Source organism: Rhinolophus sinicus, linkage group LG07 (genome assembly GCF_036562045.2).
Source record: "Rhinolophus sinicus isolate RSC01 linkage group LG07, ASM3656204v1, whole genome shotgun sequence".
Taxonomy (NCBI): Eukaryota; Metazoa; Chordata; class Mammalia; order Chiroptera; family Rhinolophidae; genus Rhinolophus; species Rhinolophus sinicus.
The window spans coordinates 104,913,294-104,932,830 of NC_133757.1; the positions used below are offsets into that span (position 1 = coordinate 104,913,294).

General features: G+C 42.5%; 1 protein-coding gene across 6 annotated transcripts in view; it reads left to right on the plus strand.

Annotated features, from left to right (window-relative positions):
- TMEM154 (transmembrane protein 154) overlaps window positions 1-17,598 on the plus strand; it is a 57,936-nt gene extending 40,338 nt beyond the window's left edge. The window contains exons 7-9 of one of the 6 annotated variants that reach the window (XR_012498183.1): window positions 10,545-14,713; window positions 15,056-16,448; window positions 17,304-17,598. Coding sequence is in view for 1 of the 6 variants with exons in the window: in XM_019722690.2 (XP_019578249.2) it covers window positions 3,466-3,508 (43 nt within the window). In the remaining 5 variants the exon portion in view is untranslated. Of the gene's footprint in view, window positions 1-3,465; window positions 3,715-10,544; window positions 14,714-15,055 lie in introns of those variants that run through there. The other 5 variants (XR_012498182.1, XR_012498180.1, XR_012498181.1 and 2 more) reach the window with 5 other exon arrangements.
- The last annotated feature ends 1,939 nt before the right edge of the window (window positions 17,599-19,537 follow it).

Below are 19,537 nucleotides of genomic sequence, written 5' to 3' on the forward strand. Positions count from 1 at the left end.
ATATACACACACACACACACACACACACACACACACACATATGTATGTATGTGTGCATATATATATATGTAAAATAATATTTTTTCTTTACCACTTAGGGCTTTATAAATGTCAGGTATACATGTCTATATATGTGTAAATTATTCTATTGTCAGCTGCATGGAGTTGTTTAGATAAAAATAAGTATCTACTTGTTTATATGCTAAATTACTCATTCAGCATTGATAGACTGAAAAGCATTTCTAAATTTAATTAAAAATAAAGCACTATAAGGTAAGAGGAAAGACTGTCTTCTACATTAGTTTCTATGTAATTAATGTATATCAATATTAGAATAAATGTTTATTTGAAGATAAGATATTTGTTTACTAAAATGCTGATGACTAAGACAGGCGAATTATGCGTCTTTCTAAAGGAAAATTCTTTTAACTTCTACAACTATGAAAAAAAGAAGGATTGATACCTTCATAATTGCATTCTTCTGATCCATATACCTCTTTAAATAAATGAAGTGATACCAATTCAAAACGTTCTTATAGAACTGGACCTGCTTTATACAAAATTGTCCAGATTAAAAATTAATTGGATTTTCTGCATATCTAAAAGATATTATGCGTTGCACATTCTTGTGTTTTTTCTTCCTTATAAAATGTTTTTAAATTGAGGAATGAAATTGTCGATGGGAATGTAATTTTAGAAAATATTTTTAGTAAAAATAGAAAAATCTTCGAGATAAAACCTTCTCTTTTTTTTCTTCTGATTACTCATTTTTCTTCATGCCTTTAAGTCTAATCTCATTTTTCACACCTTGATATCATAACAGTTAGAGCCAGGCTGAGTGGCAGCTTCCCAACATGTAGATAATATAAAGACTTTCTTGACTAAGGATACATTCTTACCGGTCACAAAAACTAAACAGCACGTTGACAAACAGAAAGCTTCCTCCTCGTGGTCCCAACTAAAATAAAACTTGGTCAAAATGGCATCAATATACCCCTCGAGTCTGCTGCAGTGTGTGTTTTCCCTTCCAATTTAACTAGAAAGACTAAGTGACTAACGTGATGGGATAGGTCAGCCTGGAGATCGCTTGCACCCAAAAAGCAGGCAGAGTTAGGGAAATGATGTAAAGAGAGAACAATAATCTAGACGAGCATTTGTTATCTGTATCAGTTAGGAATTAAGTTCAGCCTCTAATGCTAGAAACACCAAATAACATTGTTTTCTACAAGACTGGTTTTTTTCTCACATATGAGAGTACAGAGGTAGCTATACAGTCATTCCATGGTCGTCTGGGACCTGGACTCCTACCTGTCCCCGTCTTCCACGAGTGAGGGCTTCCATCCTTAGGATCCATGATCCAAGATGCTTACTCTAGCTCCAGTATGATATTCACAAGAAGTAGAAAGGGGTCAGCATGGGGTGAGGGTGAGCCCCCCAACTAGGTCAGCCAGTTTAAAGAGATTGCCCACCCATCCAATGAGACAACTCAGCCTGCATCTCATTGGCCAACCTATTTGCAAGACGGCAGGGAACTGTGGTTTCTGTAGTTGGTACATCATGACACCCAACAATAAGGACTCTGTTTCTCAAAGTGGTGAAAGAATACTAGGTACAGAAAGAGGTAGCAATCCTGGCCATAAGGTGCTAAGCACTTAACACAGATCATTTCATTTTAATCCTCAAAACATACTTTGAAGGTAGGTTTAGAGAACTTATCAACTTGTCCCCTGTCTCCTCAACTCCAAAGCAGGTATTTTAAATCACTATGCTATACTGGCTCCCTAGGAATAGGCAATAGGAAAAGGTTTAAGAAGGTGTCCGTCACCGTCAAGGAGGCCTGAGGGTGGGCACAGCCTGAGATAAGAAGTAACGGAAGGTGCAGGATGGCAGTAAAGGCAGGACCCCAGGGCCAGCAGAAATGGTATATCATGCTGAAACAAAAGCCAGGGTATAAGGAAAACCTAGTCTCTGGACCTACGTGCTGGTAAGGGTTTGGTCACCAAGTGAAAATATAAAATTCCCATTTACTGGAACTGAAGTTAACAGGATAGTACTTGTACTCTGAGGTTGCAACGGAGAAGCATCCCCAGATACTCGGAGGAAAAAGCGTGTACGGCTAGAATTGGAAAGAATTTAAAGGAGTCTGAAATATCCCCTCTTTCACAGCCATAGTCATGCTGCCTTCCATAATAGCCAAACCTAGAATGAAATTGGACTTGTGTAGGAGAGGAAAAAAGATGGTTTGGGATTCAGGCTGAGTTCAAGAGGCACACCTCTGTATGCTTTCATACTTCCTAAGAAAGAAAATCTGAGTGGATTGGTGTTTGGTCATCTAGTGCTGCCCAACAAACCACCTCAAAACTTAGTAGCTTAACACAGGAACAAACATTGATTTTGCTCATGACTCTGCAATGTGGGTAGGGTTTAGTTGGAAATGGCTCCTCTCTGTTTCACAAGCTATCAGCTGGGTCCTTCAATCGAGGCTGGGGTCATCCACTTCCAGATGGCACACTCACATGGCTGACAAGTTGGTGTTGGCTGTTGGTTTCAAGCCCAGCAGGTCTGTGCACCAGGGACCTTGGGTCCTGTTACACCGACCTCTCTATGGACTTCTTCAGCATGGTAGCTGGGTTCCAAGAACAAGCATCTCAAGAGAACAAAGTAGAAGTGCATGGCACTTTTATAAGCTACACTCAGAAGTCACATACCATCCCTTCTGCCATAGTCTGTTGTTTGAGACAGTCACAAAGTTCATGGGGGAGAAGACATGGACACCATTCAATGGGAGGGGTGCAAGGTCCCATTGTAAGAAGAGCAAGTGGGGTAGGAGATATGTTGTAAGCATCTTTGGAAAATACGGTCTGCCAAAATTGGTGTAGCCTCATGCAATACGCAGAAGTTACATTAGGCAATCTCATGTCAAGTGTCCTTAGAAATATTTGCCATCCCTTGAGTCCAGTGCCTGTGTGGCTATCTTGGCTTGGACATACATCCCTGGTGCAGCCATTTTTGGTAGGTGGTAGAATTGGTGTCACTCACTACGTGAGGCATGAGCCATGGCACAGAGCAGGTTGTGGGTGGGTCAGACACATAGAAATTTATGACTACTCATTCCATAAGGTTATGATGAACCAGACAGAGTGTGAGCAGCTTGAGGATAGGGATTAAAAAGTCTTAGCACTTCTGTATCCTGAGCAGGGTTTGGCACCAGTAGATGCCCAGTAATCATGGGAAAACCAATCACCTGTGGAGCTAAGCGTCACTGCACCACCCTTATTCAAGTACCTAATCAGTCTTTATCATCAGTGAGAGCAGAACCCAAGAGAATTGTTCATTTTCCATTACCATTTTCTCCCCAAGTTTCCTGGTTTAATTATGTTTTTCTCACCTTCCATCTAATGGATTCTGATATCATTTTTTATCCTTATTTGAAATTGTCCTACTGTATATGTATTTTATTTTTAGCTACCATAAATCCAATCTGGAAGGACGCAGAAAACAATCATAATTGAACTAACAAGCAACTGGAAGTGGAAGAGATGAAGTGGTCCTGATTTGGAGGGTGAGGAATACTCGGGAAAGAACCCAGCAGGTCATCGAAACCCTCCCAGCAGCGCTTTCTGCCTCAGCTCTGGGCTCCTCTTCTTTGTTCTCTCAGGGATCGGGGGAGAAATGAAATAACAAGTTTTATCAATAAAAAGTGTAAGAAATTGATTTTAGGTTATGACATAGCAGATGATACAGATTGTTTCTTCTCTGGGTAGGAAATTCCTTCATCTGTTATGACTGCTGACTGATGACATTTTACCCCACGTGAATGTGCCTTTCTGTTCATAACCCACCCTGTGCCATTCCAAATGGACCTCCATCCTTCCCCTTTGCTCATACCCAACCCTCTGACTTCAGGGCTAGATAGGTCTGCAGAGGCAGGCAAATTAATTAAGGTCAAGATTTGTGTTCTCAGCGGACCCAGTGGGCTGCGGGGAGTGAGGGAAAATGTGAGGAAAAGTTCTTAGGGAATTCTCTGGTTAAATAGGAGAAACCAAAATTAATTGTGAAGACCAAAGTAGGAGAGGAGTCAAATAATCTGGGACACAAATCAGAGGCAGGAATTAGACAGAAGCAGACGAGAAAGGGTTGGGAATGAGGTGAGGAGGATGCTGGTGATTTCCACAATGGAGCCGAACTATCCAAAGTTTGCCTTAGTGGCCACTGGCTGCACAAGGAATGGTGCTCAGCTTGGGCTAATGGTGGATGGGTGGAAAGGGCAGTAGATAACCAAAGCTTCTCTTCATCAGAGTTGCCCATCCACCCCACTAAGTTGGGAAACCCAGTTCCAGAGAGACAGCATGAATAATAGAGCCTTGGCTAGGATTCATGCTCCCACAGCATCAGGGCACGTATCCTGACTCTTGTCAGGGCTGTGGGAATGGTGGGAGCTAACTGGGTCACCTGAGAGAGAAGGCAAACCACATACGTCTCTGGCCAGATCCCCAGCAGGCGACATGAGGCATGGACAAGACAGCCCAACACTTTCCCTTCAATAAGTAAATTAAAATGATCCTCAGTAAATATGGATTTTTATCCTAAATTAATTCTCCTAATTTTCTCTCCTTAAACATAATGTTGGTGTGTGTGTTTAAATAAGACACTTTATTCCAATGAGAAAATGTTCAACTCGAACTAACCTAGACCAAAAGAAACTTATGAGCTCATGTAACCCAACGGGGCAGGGGCAGGAAGTTGCTATTCTCAGGGGCAGCCAGACCAGGCATTCAAACACAAGAAGACTTCAGGGTTTTGTCTTTCCTTCATTCTGAGCCCGTCTTCCTCCAAAGGGCTGCAACTATTGCCGGTGGTACCTCCAGGAAGCTCATCTTTCCATCTTCACTGTCAGAGTAGAAGTGAATCTCTTTCCTTGAAGTAAATTAAGGAAGGTCCCCCAGAGAGAATTAGGACAGTTGGGTTTTATGTCTAACCCTGTGAAAATGGGTATCAGGACTGATTGGGATTGACATTTCTCTCTATTGCCACAGGTTGAAGTGTGGGTGAGTGTGGTTGGTCGGTCCATTGGGTGGTAGGTGGTTGATTGGTTGGTTGGTTGGTTGGTTGGTTGGCTGGTTGGTTGTGGGAAAGAGGATGCAGTGGGAGAGTAGCCTATGAAGGGAACCAGTGCCATGACCAGACTCAGGGCATTTGGGACCAGCCGAGTCCACAGTAATCCACTGCTACATACGTTCCTCTTCCCCATTCCACTCACTTATCTACATTCAAAGAGTCAGAATTCCAGAATAGGCCAGGTTCTCAGGATGGTGGATATACTGATGCTTTTCATTTCCTTCTCTGTGCATTTTTAATATTTTCTAAAGGTTCTATAGTAAATATATATTCCCTTTGTAATATATGTTAAATAATAGAGTGGGTATGTTTTCATTAACCAAGGCAGAAATATTAAGCCCAAAACATAGAAAAACCCTAGTTGTAGGTCTAATATTCTTGCAGCATAAATGTGTTTTGAAACAGTTGCAAAGCTGAATGAATATATTTAGGTGTATGTGATCAGGACCATTTTTTGTAGGAAGGAGAAAAGGTTCTGAAAGGAGAGGGAATAAGTCTCAAAAACTTGCTCCATAGTGGAGAATATTTAGCTTTTTTCCTACACATATTCCTGTAACCAAGGCTGGACTTGGGCACACTTTGCCCATTTCCCTTTGGGGACCATGGGAGAAGCAGGGCAGTTCCCTGAACTCTGTAATGACCCTGTGAGTCAAGTCATCACTTAGGACAGGAGCAGAGAGTATTAAGGCGGTTGTCAACACCCTGAGAAGCTAAATGAGAATGAGGCAGGACTGGAAAGATTTTCTTTCCCCATAATGCACGGTGACTAACCACTTGGGTGCTTTTCATTTTCTTACTGTAAGGATCATTTAACATTAAAGAAGATTTTGAATAAAACCAAAAATATCTTCCATTTTAAATTCTCTTGTGCATGCTGTAGTTGCCTACATTTCTACAATTAATACATACATGTTTCATAGAGTAAAAAAACAATTATCGAAAATAAAGTCCAGTGAAAATTTCCCCCCTAAAAATCATTCTTTACTCCGCCAGCCTAGAAAAGCAATTTGCATTTTTAGGAGCGTTGTGGACTCTCCATCTATCTTTTTCTAAGAAAGGGAAAGTGAGAAGATGGTGGAGAATGGACCTCAGTGTGGGGTCACATGGGGTGACTTCCTCAAGTGGCCCAGGGGGAGCATGGTTTCCTGAAAAGAGCAGGAGCATTATCAGCTGCTATTGGGGAGTTTAGAAGGGTCAGTGGGAGAGGAAGCCAGTCAGCAATCCTGAACAGAGAAAATAGTAGAAGGCATCCCTGAAGATGCCACTGAAATCCATCCATTCATTCAGCAAACATTTAGTGAGGGCCTACCACTCTCCAGGTGGTAAAGATACAGAGGGAAGGTAGGACACTGTAAAAAAGTCCACAGCCCCTGGAGCCAGGCTGGCTGAGTTTTAATTCTGGCTATGTGCCACTAGGAAGGGTCCCTAAGGTGCCCTAGTTGCCTCACAAGATTTTTTGGAAAACCACGTGAGTCAATTCATGGATTTGAATTCCAGCTGTGTGACCTTGGGCAAGTTACCCAGCTTCTCTGAGCCTCAGCTCCTCATCTGTGGAATGGAGTAATGGCGCAGAGTAGGCACTCCATAAATGGTAGTCATTATTGATATTATTAGAAAATAAATATTTTTGGAATTACTATTGTATGAATCAGTGAACGAATAAAACATGAATGAATGAAATTAGAACAGACAGTTATCCATCTCAGCTGGCTTAGCTATTTGTTTGCTAAGAGATACAAAGTTGGATAGGTAGCTTCGTATGGGCCCTGGCTTTAATTTCTATCACGCTAGCATTTTGCATTTGCCCTACTAGGATCTGTGCTACCTTGGACTCATTATCCAAACCAGGCCACTCTCCTCCACGACATCGGATCCCCTCCTAAACACACCAGTCCTATAAAGGATTAGCTAGACAAGCCTTCCTTTATTTTTTGATTTCATTCTCCTTTTCTCACCCTCACATTTCTCCTCTCTCACTATTTCACTTTTTCCTCAACTCCCTCTCCCATTCATCAGGCAACATATTTTGATTATTTACATAAGACTGAGCTTAGAGTTGTAGGACAGGTTAGAGAAGACAATAGTCACAGACTCTGGCCTTGAATTACTTACAATATGATGACAAATGCATGAGCCATCATGGCATTTTCCGAGACATCATTACTTTGAGGTCAGACACAGATACCTGTACTGTAGCTATATATTTTTTTCACCTTCCCCCTGTATTGTTGACATTTTCCCAACTCTGTCATTATCTACTATTTGCTACTTTACATAATTTTATCTTATTAACTTTTGTGGAATTTAGAAAGCTGGGAAATAGTTATATTTATGGTCTTTTCTTTCCTATATGAAAAACTATGGTGTCAATTTAATATCAATACTCAAGGTAAAAATACCATTAAATTACCAAATGAAACATGCAAAATCTATAAACATTGTAAGCAGGATCTTCACTGAAATTAATTTATTTTCATTGGGCAGTTACCAGATTCTTGTTTTATTTGGAAATGCAAAATTTATGTATGTTGTAAAATATGGCAACAAATCCCACATTGCTGTAGCCTGGACTATAGGCCCCCCAGAGAGAAAATGGAATGCAGGTTACTTGCTTGTTTGAGAAGGTCTCACGTGCAGGGAGCTTGAAGCCCTCTCTGCACTAAGAACACTCCCGCATGTCCTTGCCAATGGGGCTCTGCTTCTACCACTAACTAACGGGATGACTCAGGGAAAGTGGCTTCCGTTCTCTGAGCCTCAGTTTCCCCAACTGCAAAATAAAGAAGCTAGATTAAATCATTTCCAGGTCAACATTTTTCACGCCCAGTGTGTATAAAAAGCATCTGAACAACTAGTTAAAAATTTAAAGCCCTGGGTTATTACCCCACAGGGGAGTTGGCCCAGGAATCAGCAGTTTTAATGAGCACCCCAGATCATTCTCAAGCAGGGAATATGAGTATCACGCTGAGAAATCCACTGCAAGCTCTTATCCAGCCTCAAAAGGGCAGTCTTCCTCTGACGCATATGGCAAATAAGTTCTCAAAGGAGGAGGACAAGAGAAAGCAGAAGAAAAAAAAAGAATAAGAGAAAAGACATCTGAAGGACGGGCTTTGTGGTTCCCAGGGCCGGGCTCTTTGCAATGACCTCTCTGTGCTGAGCCGTGAACACCCCCATCCCACCACACACTGGGGAGGCTTGATCCGAGGCTGCCTCTTATACCATTCAACTCTTCCCTAGGACTGAACGCCTTATCTGCTTCAAGGAGTGAGTCCTCCTGCAGCAGGGTCTGCTCTGAGTTACTGGGCATTTTAGCCACCCCTGCAGAGTGTCCTTTGATACTCCCCCAGGACTAGATGAGATACCAGAAGGAAGGCATGACCACCTTTGAGTTCTGGAAGAGAGGGTTCCCACCAGTGTGGGACCTTTCAGTTTCCACCAGTGGCAAAACACAATTATTTCTTTCTCAGCACCCAGGTACAATTACTTTCAAAGACCACTCTCTTCGTTATGGACCCAGAGAGGAAGAGGGGGTAGATGCTTCATTTCCTCTGACCAGGTCTTTTCATTGCTCATCAGGATGACACGAATGATGGGACAGTTTTCGGCATTTACATCAGGGACTGCTGAGCACAGTCAGTTGAAATAATAACAACCGTAACTAAAACTTACTTTGTGGGGGTGGCCGGATGGCTCAGGTGGTTAGAGTGCGAGCTGTGAACAACAGAGTTGCTGGTTCGATTCCCACATGGGCCAGTGAGCTGCGCCCTCCACAACTAGATTGAAGGACAACAAGCTGTCACTGAGCTTCCAGAGGGGCGGCCAGATGGCTCAGTTGGTTAGAGCGCGAGCTCTCCACAACAAGGTTGCCAGTTCAATTCCCGCATGGGATGGTGGGCTGTGCCCTCTGCAACTAAAGATTGAAAATGGCGACTGGACTTGGAGCTGAGCTGCGCCCTCCACAACTATATTGAAGGACAACGACTTGGAGCTGATGGGCCCTGAAGAAACACGCTGTTCCCCAATAAAATAAAAAAGCTAAATTTAAAAAAACAAACAAACATCTTACTTGGTGCCTGTCAGCGTTCTAATTAATTTACCTGCACGAACTCATTCAAACCTCCCAACAAACCTCAGAGAGGTATTATGATCGTATTCATATCTCAGAAATTGAGATGACTCTGTCTTAAGACAAAGTTCATTACCATGTGGCTCTATCACCTCCCGTGTGTTTGGAGGAGTCTCCACCACCCCTCAGCTGCAGCCTGTGACTCCACCTCTTTAACCATCCCTTCCCAATTTTCCTACTTGCATCTTTGTTCTTCAGAGGGCTGTGTGGAGGGAGGGCCCACCAAAGAGTAATGAGTATTCTGGGATGGGGAATGGAGGGCAGCCTCATGGTAAACATTCAGAAACCTGGGGAGAGCAGATAGCCCAGTGGGCGGCAAAAATACAGGAACTGCTCAGCAGTGATGGGACCCTTTCCGTTTTTTTCTGGAAACACACATGCAGGAGAAGTTGGGACAACCACAAGCCCCATGACTTTCAAGATGAAGGTCTAGAGCATTTTCCTTTGAGGGTGTTTTTTCGTTTGCTTTTGTGCAAGGAACTATGCTCCTCTTATTCCTCGATTGATTAGATGAAAACTATAAAACGCCTCGTGCATATAGTTTCCTCCTGCGGGAGGTAAGTGAGCGGATGGAGAGATTCACTGTCATGATGAGTCACTGCCTGGATCTGGAACAAACACACCTACGAAGATACACGGGGTGTAGACTCAGTAAGCAAGCGGCTAACTGGCACTTCTGAAACCAATTACTGTCCGTGATTCGTTTTCCTATTTTTTTCCCCCTTCATTTTTCACTGCCTTGGAGATAGCTGTCTAAAGAAGCAGCCTGCACATTCTCTCCATTAAACTGCAGAGCTCTGGTTCCTTCTCTACTTTTAGAGTCCTGGGAGCCAGACTCAGTACAGAGGGGAGAAATGAGGGCAGGGCTAAAGAGGAACATATAAAAAATAAATGAGCCATTCATAAAAATGAATATTATTACCAAAAGGAGCCATCTGCCAACATCACCCTGTATATATTCACTCAGCTGCTGAGCTCTGTACCAACACGGAATTAAGCCAATGCATCATCTTTTTAGTGGTTCCTCCGTTGATTTACTATTAACTTTAAACAACCAATTGCGAAATGAGCGCCTCCCTTTGCCATAATGAAGATGAGGCTTCACCCGGTGCTGTTTTTTGAATCACGTAAGCTTGAAAATTGGTAAAATAAATTTAGCTGTGCTTAGTACACTCTTACAGCTGTCCGAAGAAACCAGATATTTCGGAGGGGGGTGGTGGGTGGGGGCAACTGTTGACTCAACCAGCTTCATGAAGTCATTTGCACAAGTTCTAAAAATGGACTTTGTTTTTCTTTAACTTAGCATATCTTTCTCGGAGAACTCAAAATGCCAAGAAGTTGGGCCTTTTTGCTGTCTCCACGAGCAACTGAAGAGGGCTTCATTTTCTTCACCCTGAGAGACATGCATATTGGATGCCTGTCTTTTCCTCTGAGGACTGACTACAGGTCTTTCTAGGTGACAGTATGAAAGAAGCCCAAAGACCCTTCCTGTCGACAGCATGTTCCTGCGGACAATCTGAGCACCTCCTTCTTATTTCTTGCCAGCAGTTTGCTGGGTCGCATGAATCCTTTTGTTCTTTGCTTCTCACAGTTGGTCTTTGTGCTCTGGCCCCCGGGGGAAGTTGTGACTCTGAAGAAAAGCCACTGCTTTCCACACGTAGCTTGTGGAGCCAGTGTCATTACTTTGCAGCCACACCTTGTAAATCTCTCCAGGCTACAAGCTTGTGTCTGTCCCCTGCGGTTCCGAGAACAATCCGCTGCAAAGGCTGACAGGAAGGGCCATTATGGTCGCTGATGTTCTCACCATCTGGAATGGTTACAGTTGTCAGGATCGGGGATGACTCACCGTGCTGAGGAATCATTTCTCTAATGGCAGCACTAATCAGGAGGGACGAGACCGTTGCTAAGTGCCCCTGCATGAAGAAAATACCCTGCCAGTTAAAAGGAACGGCCATTGATTTGCATTGGCCCATTTGAAAATAAAGTGACTTGGAATGTCGTCCTTGGTTCTGCCTAATAGCAGGTCATTCTTCAGGTCAGGAGCCAGCACCTTGCGCCAACCGTCAGGAGCCTTGGCTGTTTCTCTGGGCGAGGACCTGGGCCTGGCTCCCTGTCCTTCTCCTCTGTGCCCAGCTGGGTCCTGAGGAGACTGGGCAATTGTTTGATTGAGGCTCAGCAGTTTGGTGTGAAAAGAGGCAGCGCAAACAGACGTGAATACAGTTTTTATGCAACCCCCTCCTTTCAGCCTTTGCCTTAGTGCTATTTTGTGCAAACCTAACCTGGCCAAAGGGATGTCGCGACTGTCACAGTTGGCCCTTGTGGAAATTCCCATCAGCAGCTGGAAGCTCTGAGGACTCACCAAGCTCACCCTGAACCTTAGCTGTTGCCTCCAGAAGGAGCCCTGACAACTCCTTGATTTTGGACTTCCAGCCTCCAGGACTGTGAGAGAATACATTTCTTTTGTCTTATGCCACTCAGTTTGTGGTAATTTGTTATGGCAGCCCTAGGAAACTAATTCAGTGAGGGAACCAGCAGACCCTGAGATCATAAGAAGAAGACACCCGACGAGAGCCAGACAGACACCCCTTAGGACTAAAAGTTTTCATTAGCTCTTCTGTGAGTTATTGCACCCAATATCTTTAGCATTTGTGCTGCAGGTGGCTGTATTGTAAAACATAGAAAGTTTTCACTCCATCTTGGGGTTGATTCATTAGAATCCACTCCTTTATAACCATCAAGAAGTCCTGAGTCCAAGCTGAAAGCTCATCCCTGGCCTTTTCCCACTGGGCAGAAGCAAGAATGCAATGACAGTTTTTTCTGGAGGAGGCAGTTCAGGGTGTCTTTTGTAACCTTTTCACATTCATTGCCATGTGGTGATCCTCTTCCCAGCCTTCTTTTTCTCCTTGGCCTTGCCTTATGCAGTTGCTTACCCATTTTGCCTTACATGATCCTAAAAATCATGTAAGGAAATCCAACAGCATCCTAGATCTTAAGATAAAAGCCAATACTTTTGTAGCATTTACCTCTTACCAAATGAACTAATTGAATCCTCATAACCGAACTGTTACTATCCCCCTTTCACAGACAATAAAACTGAAGCCCTGAGAGGCTAACTTGCCCAAAGTCAACAACCAGTTGGTGATGGGACTGAGACACAAACCCACAAAGTCTGGCTTGACACTAACTACTTTGCATAACTGCTATGCAGACCGCCTCCAAGGTTGGTGACAAAGGAAAAAGCACCAGATGCCATCTTCTGCTTCCCAGTGTTGACTATTCCTTTGGGACTGTCCCACTTGAGAATGGAGCTCCCCTTCGTTGCACACTGACCCAGGCGAAGACTAACAACTCTACCCTTAATTCCTCACAGCACAATCATGAATGAGCTGAAATCAGTGAAGCAAGCCTCAACAAACACGACAGAGAGTAACAACATGTTACAACACCCACTGGCTCCCAGGCTGTCTCCACAATGGAGGGAAGGGGTCAAAAAATTCTGTGTAAATCCTGGCAGGGAGAAGTCATGAGGAGAAGGGGTTGCCCTTCCTGTCTACCTGTCCTCCCACGTCTACCTCCCTGCTGAGGTCCAGCCTCCTTCCCTGGGAGTGAACACACACACACACACGCGCACACACGCACACACACACCCTGCTGGGAAAATGCCTCTCTCTGCCCACATGGATGTGGTTTTACCCTGTAATCTCCACAGGATCCCTACATCCTAATACAACACAATAAACCTGGTGTCACATACCCTGAGACCTGCAGACCCAGGAGTAAAAGGAGAAAGTGTCCCTAGATGCTCTCTACAATGGACGGGGGCGTTTCTGGCTCATTCTTATCTCTATTAGCCATTTATTCACTGCTATAATCAAAAAGACATTCTGTAAAAGAAGTGAATAAGACAAAAGGAACTGACTTTACTGATGTGTATAAGGAACATTTAGAAACAAATGTTCCGTGTACTCATTGCAGTGTGAAGACGTGGTCATAGCAGACTCAGGGTGTTTATCCAATTAGCCCACAACACTTAGAAGATGCACCTGACAAATGACATGGCTGTAAGAGTTAACACCTGCCTTCCAGGAAGCTGTCCCCAGCTTAAGTGCTTTCTTCTGTTCCCTACCGCCAAAAACTGGCTTCTGATTTCTGCCTGTGCCAAAGACTCCAACAATTAACTCCAGGCTTGGGTGTGAGGTGTTAGACAATTTCAAATTTAGGGACACTTCAGTGCTGGTCAAAGAATGTGCACAATGGAGAAGTGAAAGTATGGTTTTGCTTGGGGACAATCTGCAGCGCACTTTCTTAAACCACTGCCTGATGAGAGAGTTGTTGTTCCCCCTCCCCCCGCAGTTGAAACCTATTTCTGGTTTTGAAGTAAACACAAGGTTCTGTTATATGCTGAAAATCAAGTTATCTGTGTTTCAAAACGACTTCTGGGTCAACATAGCAACTTGTTATAGTGATTATGGTAGTGCTTTAGGGTCAAGTTCTTCAAAAGACAAATAAGATATTCCCAAATGTTATTATGTTGAAATATTAAACATTAAAAGTGCAATTTTCCAACAGGTCATAGTCTGGGCTATCATGAAAGCAATTGAGTACAGGGTAACCTCCAGCAGAATCTAGAAAGATGCATAGAAAGTGAAGGTTATCGATTTTCTGAGTTAAGGAGCTGGAAGGAAACTTAGTGATTCCATTTCTTATTTTAAAGATGGGGGGGAGGGAGTTTTGTGGGTAAGTTTGGAAAAATTCACCAGCCCCCAGAAGGGATAATTTTTAGCCCTGGGAAGCATTCACATCTGGCCTCTGAGTTGCCTGTGCTGTACTCCGAGCCATGGCTTGTTTTCTAGTGGTTGACCTGAACTGAATGCCACAGTGAACCAGACAAGGGCCTCTTCGTCATTTTTAACACTTGTCTTGTACTTAACGCCCGTCCGGCTCACTTAAGGTTGGAGGCATTTCACTTTTTTTTTTTTTTTTAAACCTCAGAGCTGACTGGTTGCATTAATCACGGCAACCACACTCGATGCTCTTATTCAGTGTCACCAGTGATGGCGAAAGTCTAGTATTTACAGCATCGGTTCTTAGTTGCTTGCTTTCTCTCTCGTTCTCTTTCTGTTTTTGTTTTGTTTTATTGCTAATTAAATTCCTCTTAACCTTCCGACTGGCTTCATTTTGGCCCATCTACTAAGCTAAGGACCAGGAGGCCTGGATTTGAAGCTTAATCTGCTATTGCAGAATGGTTTGAATGTAGAGTCGTCATTTAAATTCCTCTGCACCTCATTTTCTCCTATGTAATATGCAATTCATGAACCGAAGAATATTTCATTGGATGCGGTCTTAGATGCTTTTTAGTACAGCAAAACGTGTTTTGCTTTCCCTTTTTTGCAGATGAAGGAGTCGAAGACAAGAAAAGGTAAATGAATTGCCCGAAACTACCACCTCACAGGATTGCGAACGAAAAATGAGGTAATGAGCAAAGGCTATTATAATAACTTATTTAATACTCTGAATTCATAGTTGCCTTTGGCAAAAATATTGAGGTTGATAAAGCCTGTTTGCTTCCCTTGCCCTTCAGCTCCCTACTTACCTCTGAGAACCATTAACATTTGCAGCCATTGTTTATCAGGAGGGACCGGTAGTGCAATCATAGCATGTCTGCTGTGACTTTTGACATTACATTTAAAGACAGCTGTATTTATATACCTCCGGAAATATACTATGAGAAGTAGTTTTAATTAAGCAACTTTTAGAAGTATGACGGTCGCATGCTGGTAGCTTCTCAATGTTGGCCTTTTATTACTTCTACAGAATCTTGAAGATACAAGGTTAGTGCTCAGTGAGACAGTGCCTGCAGAAACACAGACAAGATGTTGGCAGCTTAGAACATGGTCTCTGGGTATGAAAATTGTTCTCTATGCTTCCCTCCTAAAAGCTTGATCATTTGGAAGGCAACCCAATATGAAACAAAGCTAATTTAGAAAGTACATGTGAATGAAATGTGATTACTTTTCAAATAGCTTCATTTCAATGCAATTGGGCTATTTTTAGTTAAAATATTGGCCTAAAGTCTCAGAGCAGACCCAGAAGTACACCTTGGTTCAAGGCTGCAAACAAGAGTTTCAGTGCCAGGGGCTCATGTTAGGCCTTGGACTAACAGCACTGGAATCACTGGGGAACTCCTTTAAAATGAAGATTTTCTAGGTCCTCACACTAGATATCTAGGTCCTCACAATATCTACTGGTGGGATACATTGGCGATATGCCCAGGTACTCTTTGATAGCTATCGAGTTATTTTAAACCTAAGGTGGAGACAATTTGCAGCAAAAGTTCAGTGATATTCAGAATCCCAGCAGAGACTAGGTGGCATGCTCAAACTGGGTAATTTAAAGAAAGAGTAAAAAGGGGAGACTTACAAAGACATGGGTAAGTGGTAGGTAAACCCACAAAGGATGGTGCAGTATCCCAAGACTAGCAATAGTAGGAAGCCACTACCACCCTAAGCCTAAAGGGCCAAGGAAAGGGAGTGGTTATTGGAACAAACTGAGAGTAGTCATACGGAAAGGGCCACCTCCCAGCATTAGTGGGCCTTGTAAAGCAACGCTCATAGCAGCCAAATTATTCACAATAGCCGAAAGGTGGAAACAAGCCCCATGCCCATCAACAGATGAATAGATAGCAAAATGTGGTACATACACACAGTGGAATATTATTCAGCCTTAAAAAGGAAAGAAATTCTGATATATGCTACAACACGGATGAACCTTGAAAACATTTTGCTAAGTGAAATAAACCAGTCAGAGGACAAATATGATGGCTTACTTTATAAGAGGTACCTTGGCAAATTCATGGATACAGACAGTACACTAGAGATTACATTGGCTAAAAGGAGGGGGTAACGGAGAGTTATTGTTTAATGGGTGTGGAATTTCTGTTTGGGATGATGAAAAGTTCTTGAAATGGGTAGTAGTGATGGTTACACAACACTACGTTACTTTATGTATATTTTGCCATGATTTAAAAAGTGCAGATAAGAAGGAAAGGAGACGGATGCAGCCAAATCACAGCAATTCTTCAGGGAGCAGTCTGGAGGATAAAAATCCACTTCTTTGTCCTTTCACCCTCCAATGGTGGCCAGAGTCTCATGGGTTGAACCTACTGGGCTGCACAGAAGGAGAGAGCCCACTGATGTAGTTCATGAAGGTCAGCCTTGCAGGAAAAGAGAAGATCTGAAGGGACAAAAGGAAGCTGGATGATGTGGGTCCTGTCATTCAATTATCTGTTCTCTAGAGGACACATCAAACCTACGAACCAACAACAAAAAGGTGCTGGTATGAGAAAAGCTGGTGTGGCAGGTGTTTTTTCTTTATCTGGAAACAACTGCACACAACCAGTTAAACACAGCAGTGTGTTTTCCAATTAACCTAGAAAAATCTTTGCTGAAGTGCCATGATGTTCATTTGTACCTTTTGATCTAGAAAGCCCACTCGTAGGAATCTACCTTAAGGAAATAATGAGTCATGTAGACTAAAAATTACATCCAAGGAGATTCACTGAAACATCATTCATGATCACAAAAAACGAAGTAACTAAATGTCCAGCATGCACAATATAATATTAAGTGAGAAAACAGGCTACAAATTGAGTATGTGGTGTAATACCAGTTGTATAAGAGGCTGCAGAGTACAATAAAACATTAGAGTGGTTATCTTTGAATGACTGAATTATGAATGATTTCTTTTTTCTTTTTCAAGCTTTCTTATTTTTCAACATTTCTATATTAAACACGATGTCCTTTGATAATCCAGAAACAGCAATACGTGTTATTTTTAAAAATCCTCATGCCTGCCTCACATGATAAATATCCTCAGTATAGAGGCCTGCAGAATCTTCTCTGCTGTCCTATAGAAAAGGCATTGATTGCCTGCTGGCTACCATTAATTTGAAGGGGAGCAGCCAGGGGGGAGGGCAGCATCTCCTCTGAAATAGCGTGTGTGGCTGAGGGTGCAGCTTCCTTTAATGGAATATTGCTAAACAATGAAATTCTATCTTCTGCAGGAGATTATTTCTGCTGGCTGTGCAAACGTCAGGCTGGAGCCTGCCCTTGGAGAGGAGGCTGCATTACGATGTATTTGTAAAATCAGCAGAGCCTATGCATGAACGGTCACAGTGGTTGGTTTTACAAGCTTCTCACAACGGGCATCTGCGCATAGAAAACCATAGCTCAGAGTAGATTTAACCTATTGTGCCTCCTTCTAATTTTATGCTTTGCCATTTTGAAAGGGTATTGTTTTACCCAAGTGTAAAATGACTTCATAGACATATGAAATGACAATATATTCACTTAAACCTGGTACAATCTGGCCTTCCTTTGACACCTTGTTTAATCACTTCTCACCCTTGCACCACTCACACTCTGGGGCAGGAACCTGCTATCAGCAATGCCAGGTGAGTGCAGGAATGTGTGCTTCCAGAAGGAATTGAGTGTTGCTTGGGAATGACAGCTTTGGAAGGCCCTCTCCTTGGATGTTTGACACAATTCTTCCCAAGACTGCAGGAGTCTTCCCCAAGAAAACGGACAGCTACATAGGTCAGAGACCCTGCTGGATCTGCTCAGTCCTGGGCCCCCAGGCTTAGACTGCCTAGTAGTGACAATTTAGTGGCACAGAGACACCTGTCTTGACACCATGTCATTGCATAAAGTCAGCAGATGGTAGGAGTTTTTAATGCACACAGACTGTGCTTCCTTCACACTGAAACTTGGTGAAGTCCCCCAATTTTTCATCCCGTCTGCCTTCCCCCAAGGATAACTTGCTGTCAACTTTACCTTCAAATCATCTGCTGGGGTTGTGATATTTTAATCCGGGAAATTAATTTTGCCGTTAGTGAAATCAAGAAAACAGTACAAAAGGTTACAAGAGTGCTTTAAATTCTTAAAAATCAGAACAGAAAAATGAGCCATTGAGAGAAGTCATTCTTAGCCAATTATGTTAGGCACAGCAAAGCAAACAAACAAAAACAAAAACAAAAAAACTTGTGTAGCTTTTCAACACACTGCTTGGGTCACATTCCCAAAGATTCTGACCTAATAGGTCTTGGGTGGAGACAGCACATCTGTATATTGAAAATGCTCCACTTAAGTGCAACTGCATTAGAAAAATTAGTGGATAAAATGAAGCAATTCTCATGGCATTTGTTGTTAGTAGATATATTTTTTTCTTTTATACTTTGTTACATCCGGACAAGAAGACATTTACCCACTGTGTATTCTCACCCCAGACTACTTTAAGATCTGACTGAGATGGAAGAAGGTAGCCCCCTTCACATAAAGCAGAAGGATTATCGCCCTGTATTAATAATGTCTTTTTATAACTGAGTGGCTCACTTTCCCCACAGTTTTCCAAGTTATGCCTGGGAGCTTTCTGGTCGTAAGCCAGACTGGGAGGGAATTCGTATTTCCTAATGACTAATATAGCATTATTTCTAGAGAGAAATTAAGTGTGAGCATAAATAGCTTGGCCAAGTATACAAAAGATGAAGGCAGGCGTATTTGAAGATGCCCAAAGATGCAGAGCATAATACTGTGGTTGCATTTGATTCTAAATATAATGCATCTATTCACATAGAAGAAGATGGATTTTTTAAAAAAATCAATATTGGGCAAAACCTTAATTCTTTCTTTTTTATTTTCTTCTACCCTACATAAATGCATCACACTACTGAAGTTATCAAATCAAGTTATCAGACAAGGCCAGAAGGGGAGGTAAGGCTGCCTAGGTTTTTTTATGGATGTGACCAGAGTTCTGAAAAAGTTGTTAAACTACCATGTCAGGTACCTAGTCAATGTTCATTTAACAAAAGGAAAGTGTCGCAACCAAAGGATCACTTTTTATTAACTTAAAAATACAGAGCGGTGATTGTATGTTACTATTACTTCATAGCCAATTATTCCATTGGTCTGGTTCGAGCCCTCAGAAAAGTTCTTGATAGCGCCTGCTGCAAAGGAAAAGACACAGATTCATTTTCAAGGAAAGGACACAGATTCGTTTTCCAGCAGCAATGCTTTCAAAAACAATGATGCTTTGTGGACTCTCAGCAAATACAAAGTGATCCATACAGAAGAAGTGGGGGATTTATTCTCCGAGAAAAAGAGATATTACCAACTTGAATAAACTCTTCAAAATTTCTCAGGTGGTTTAGGATTTCTGTCCCCTATCTTATTAGGGATAAGTTAGAAGGACAGACTTCCAAATGCTATCTGGGATAAAAATAATAGTAATAGCTGGACAAGA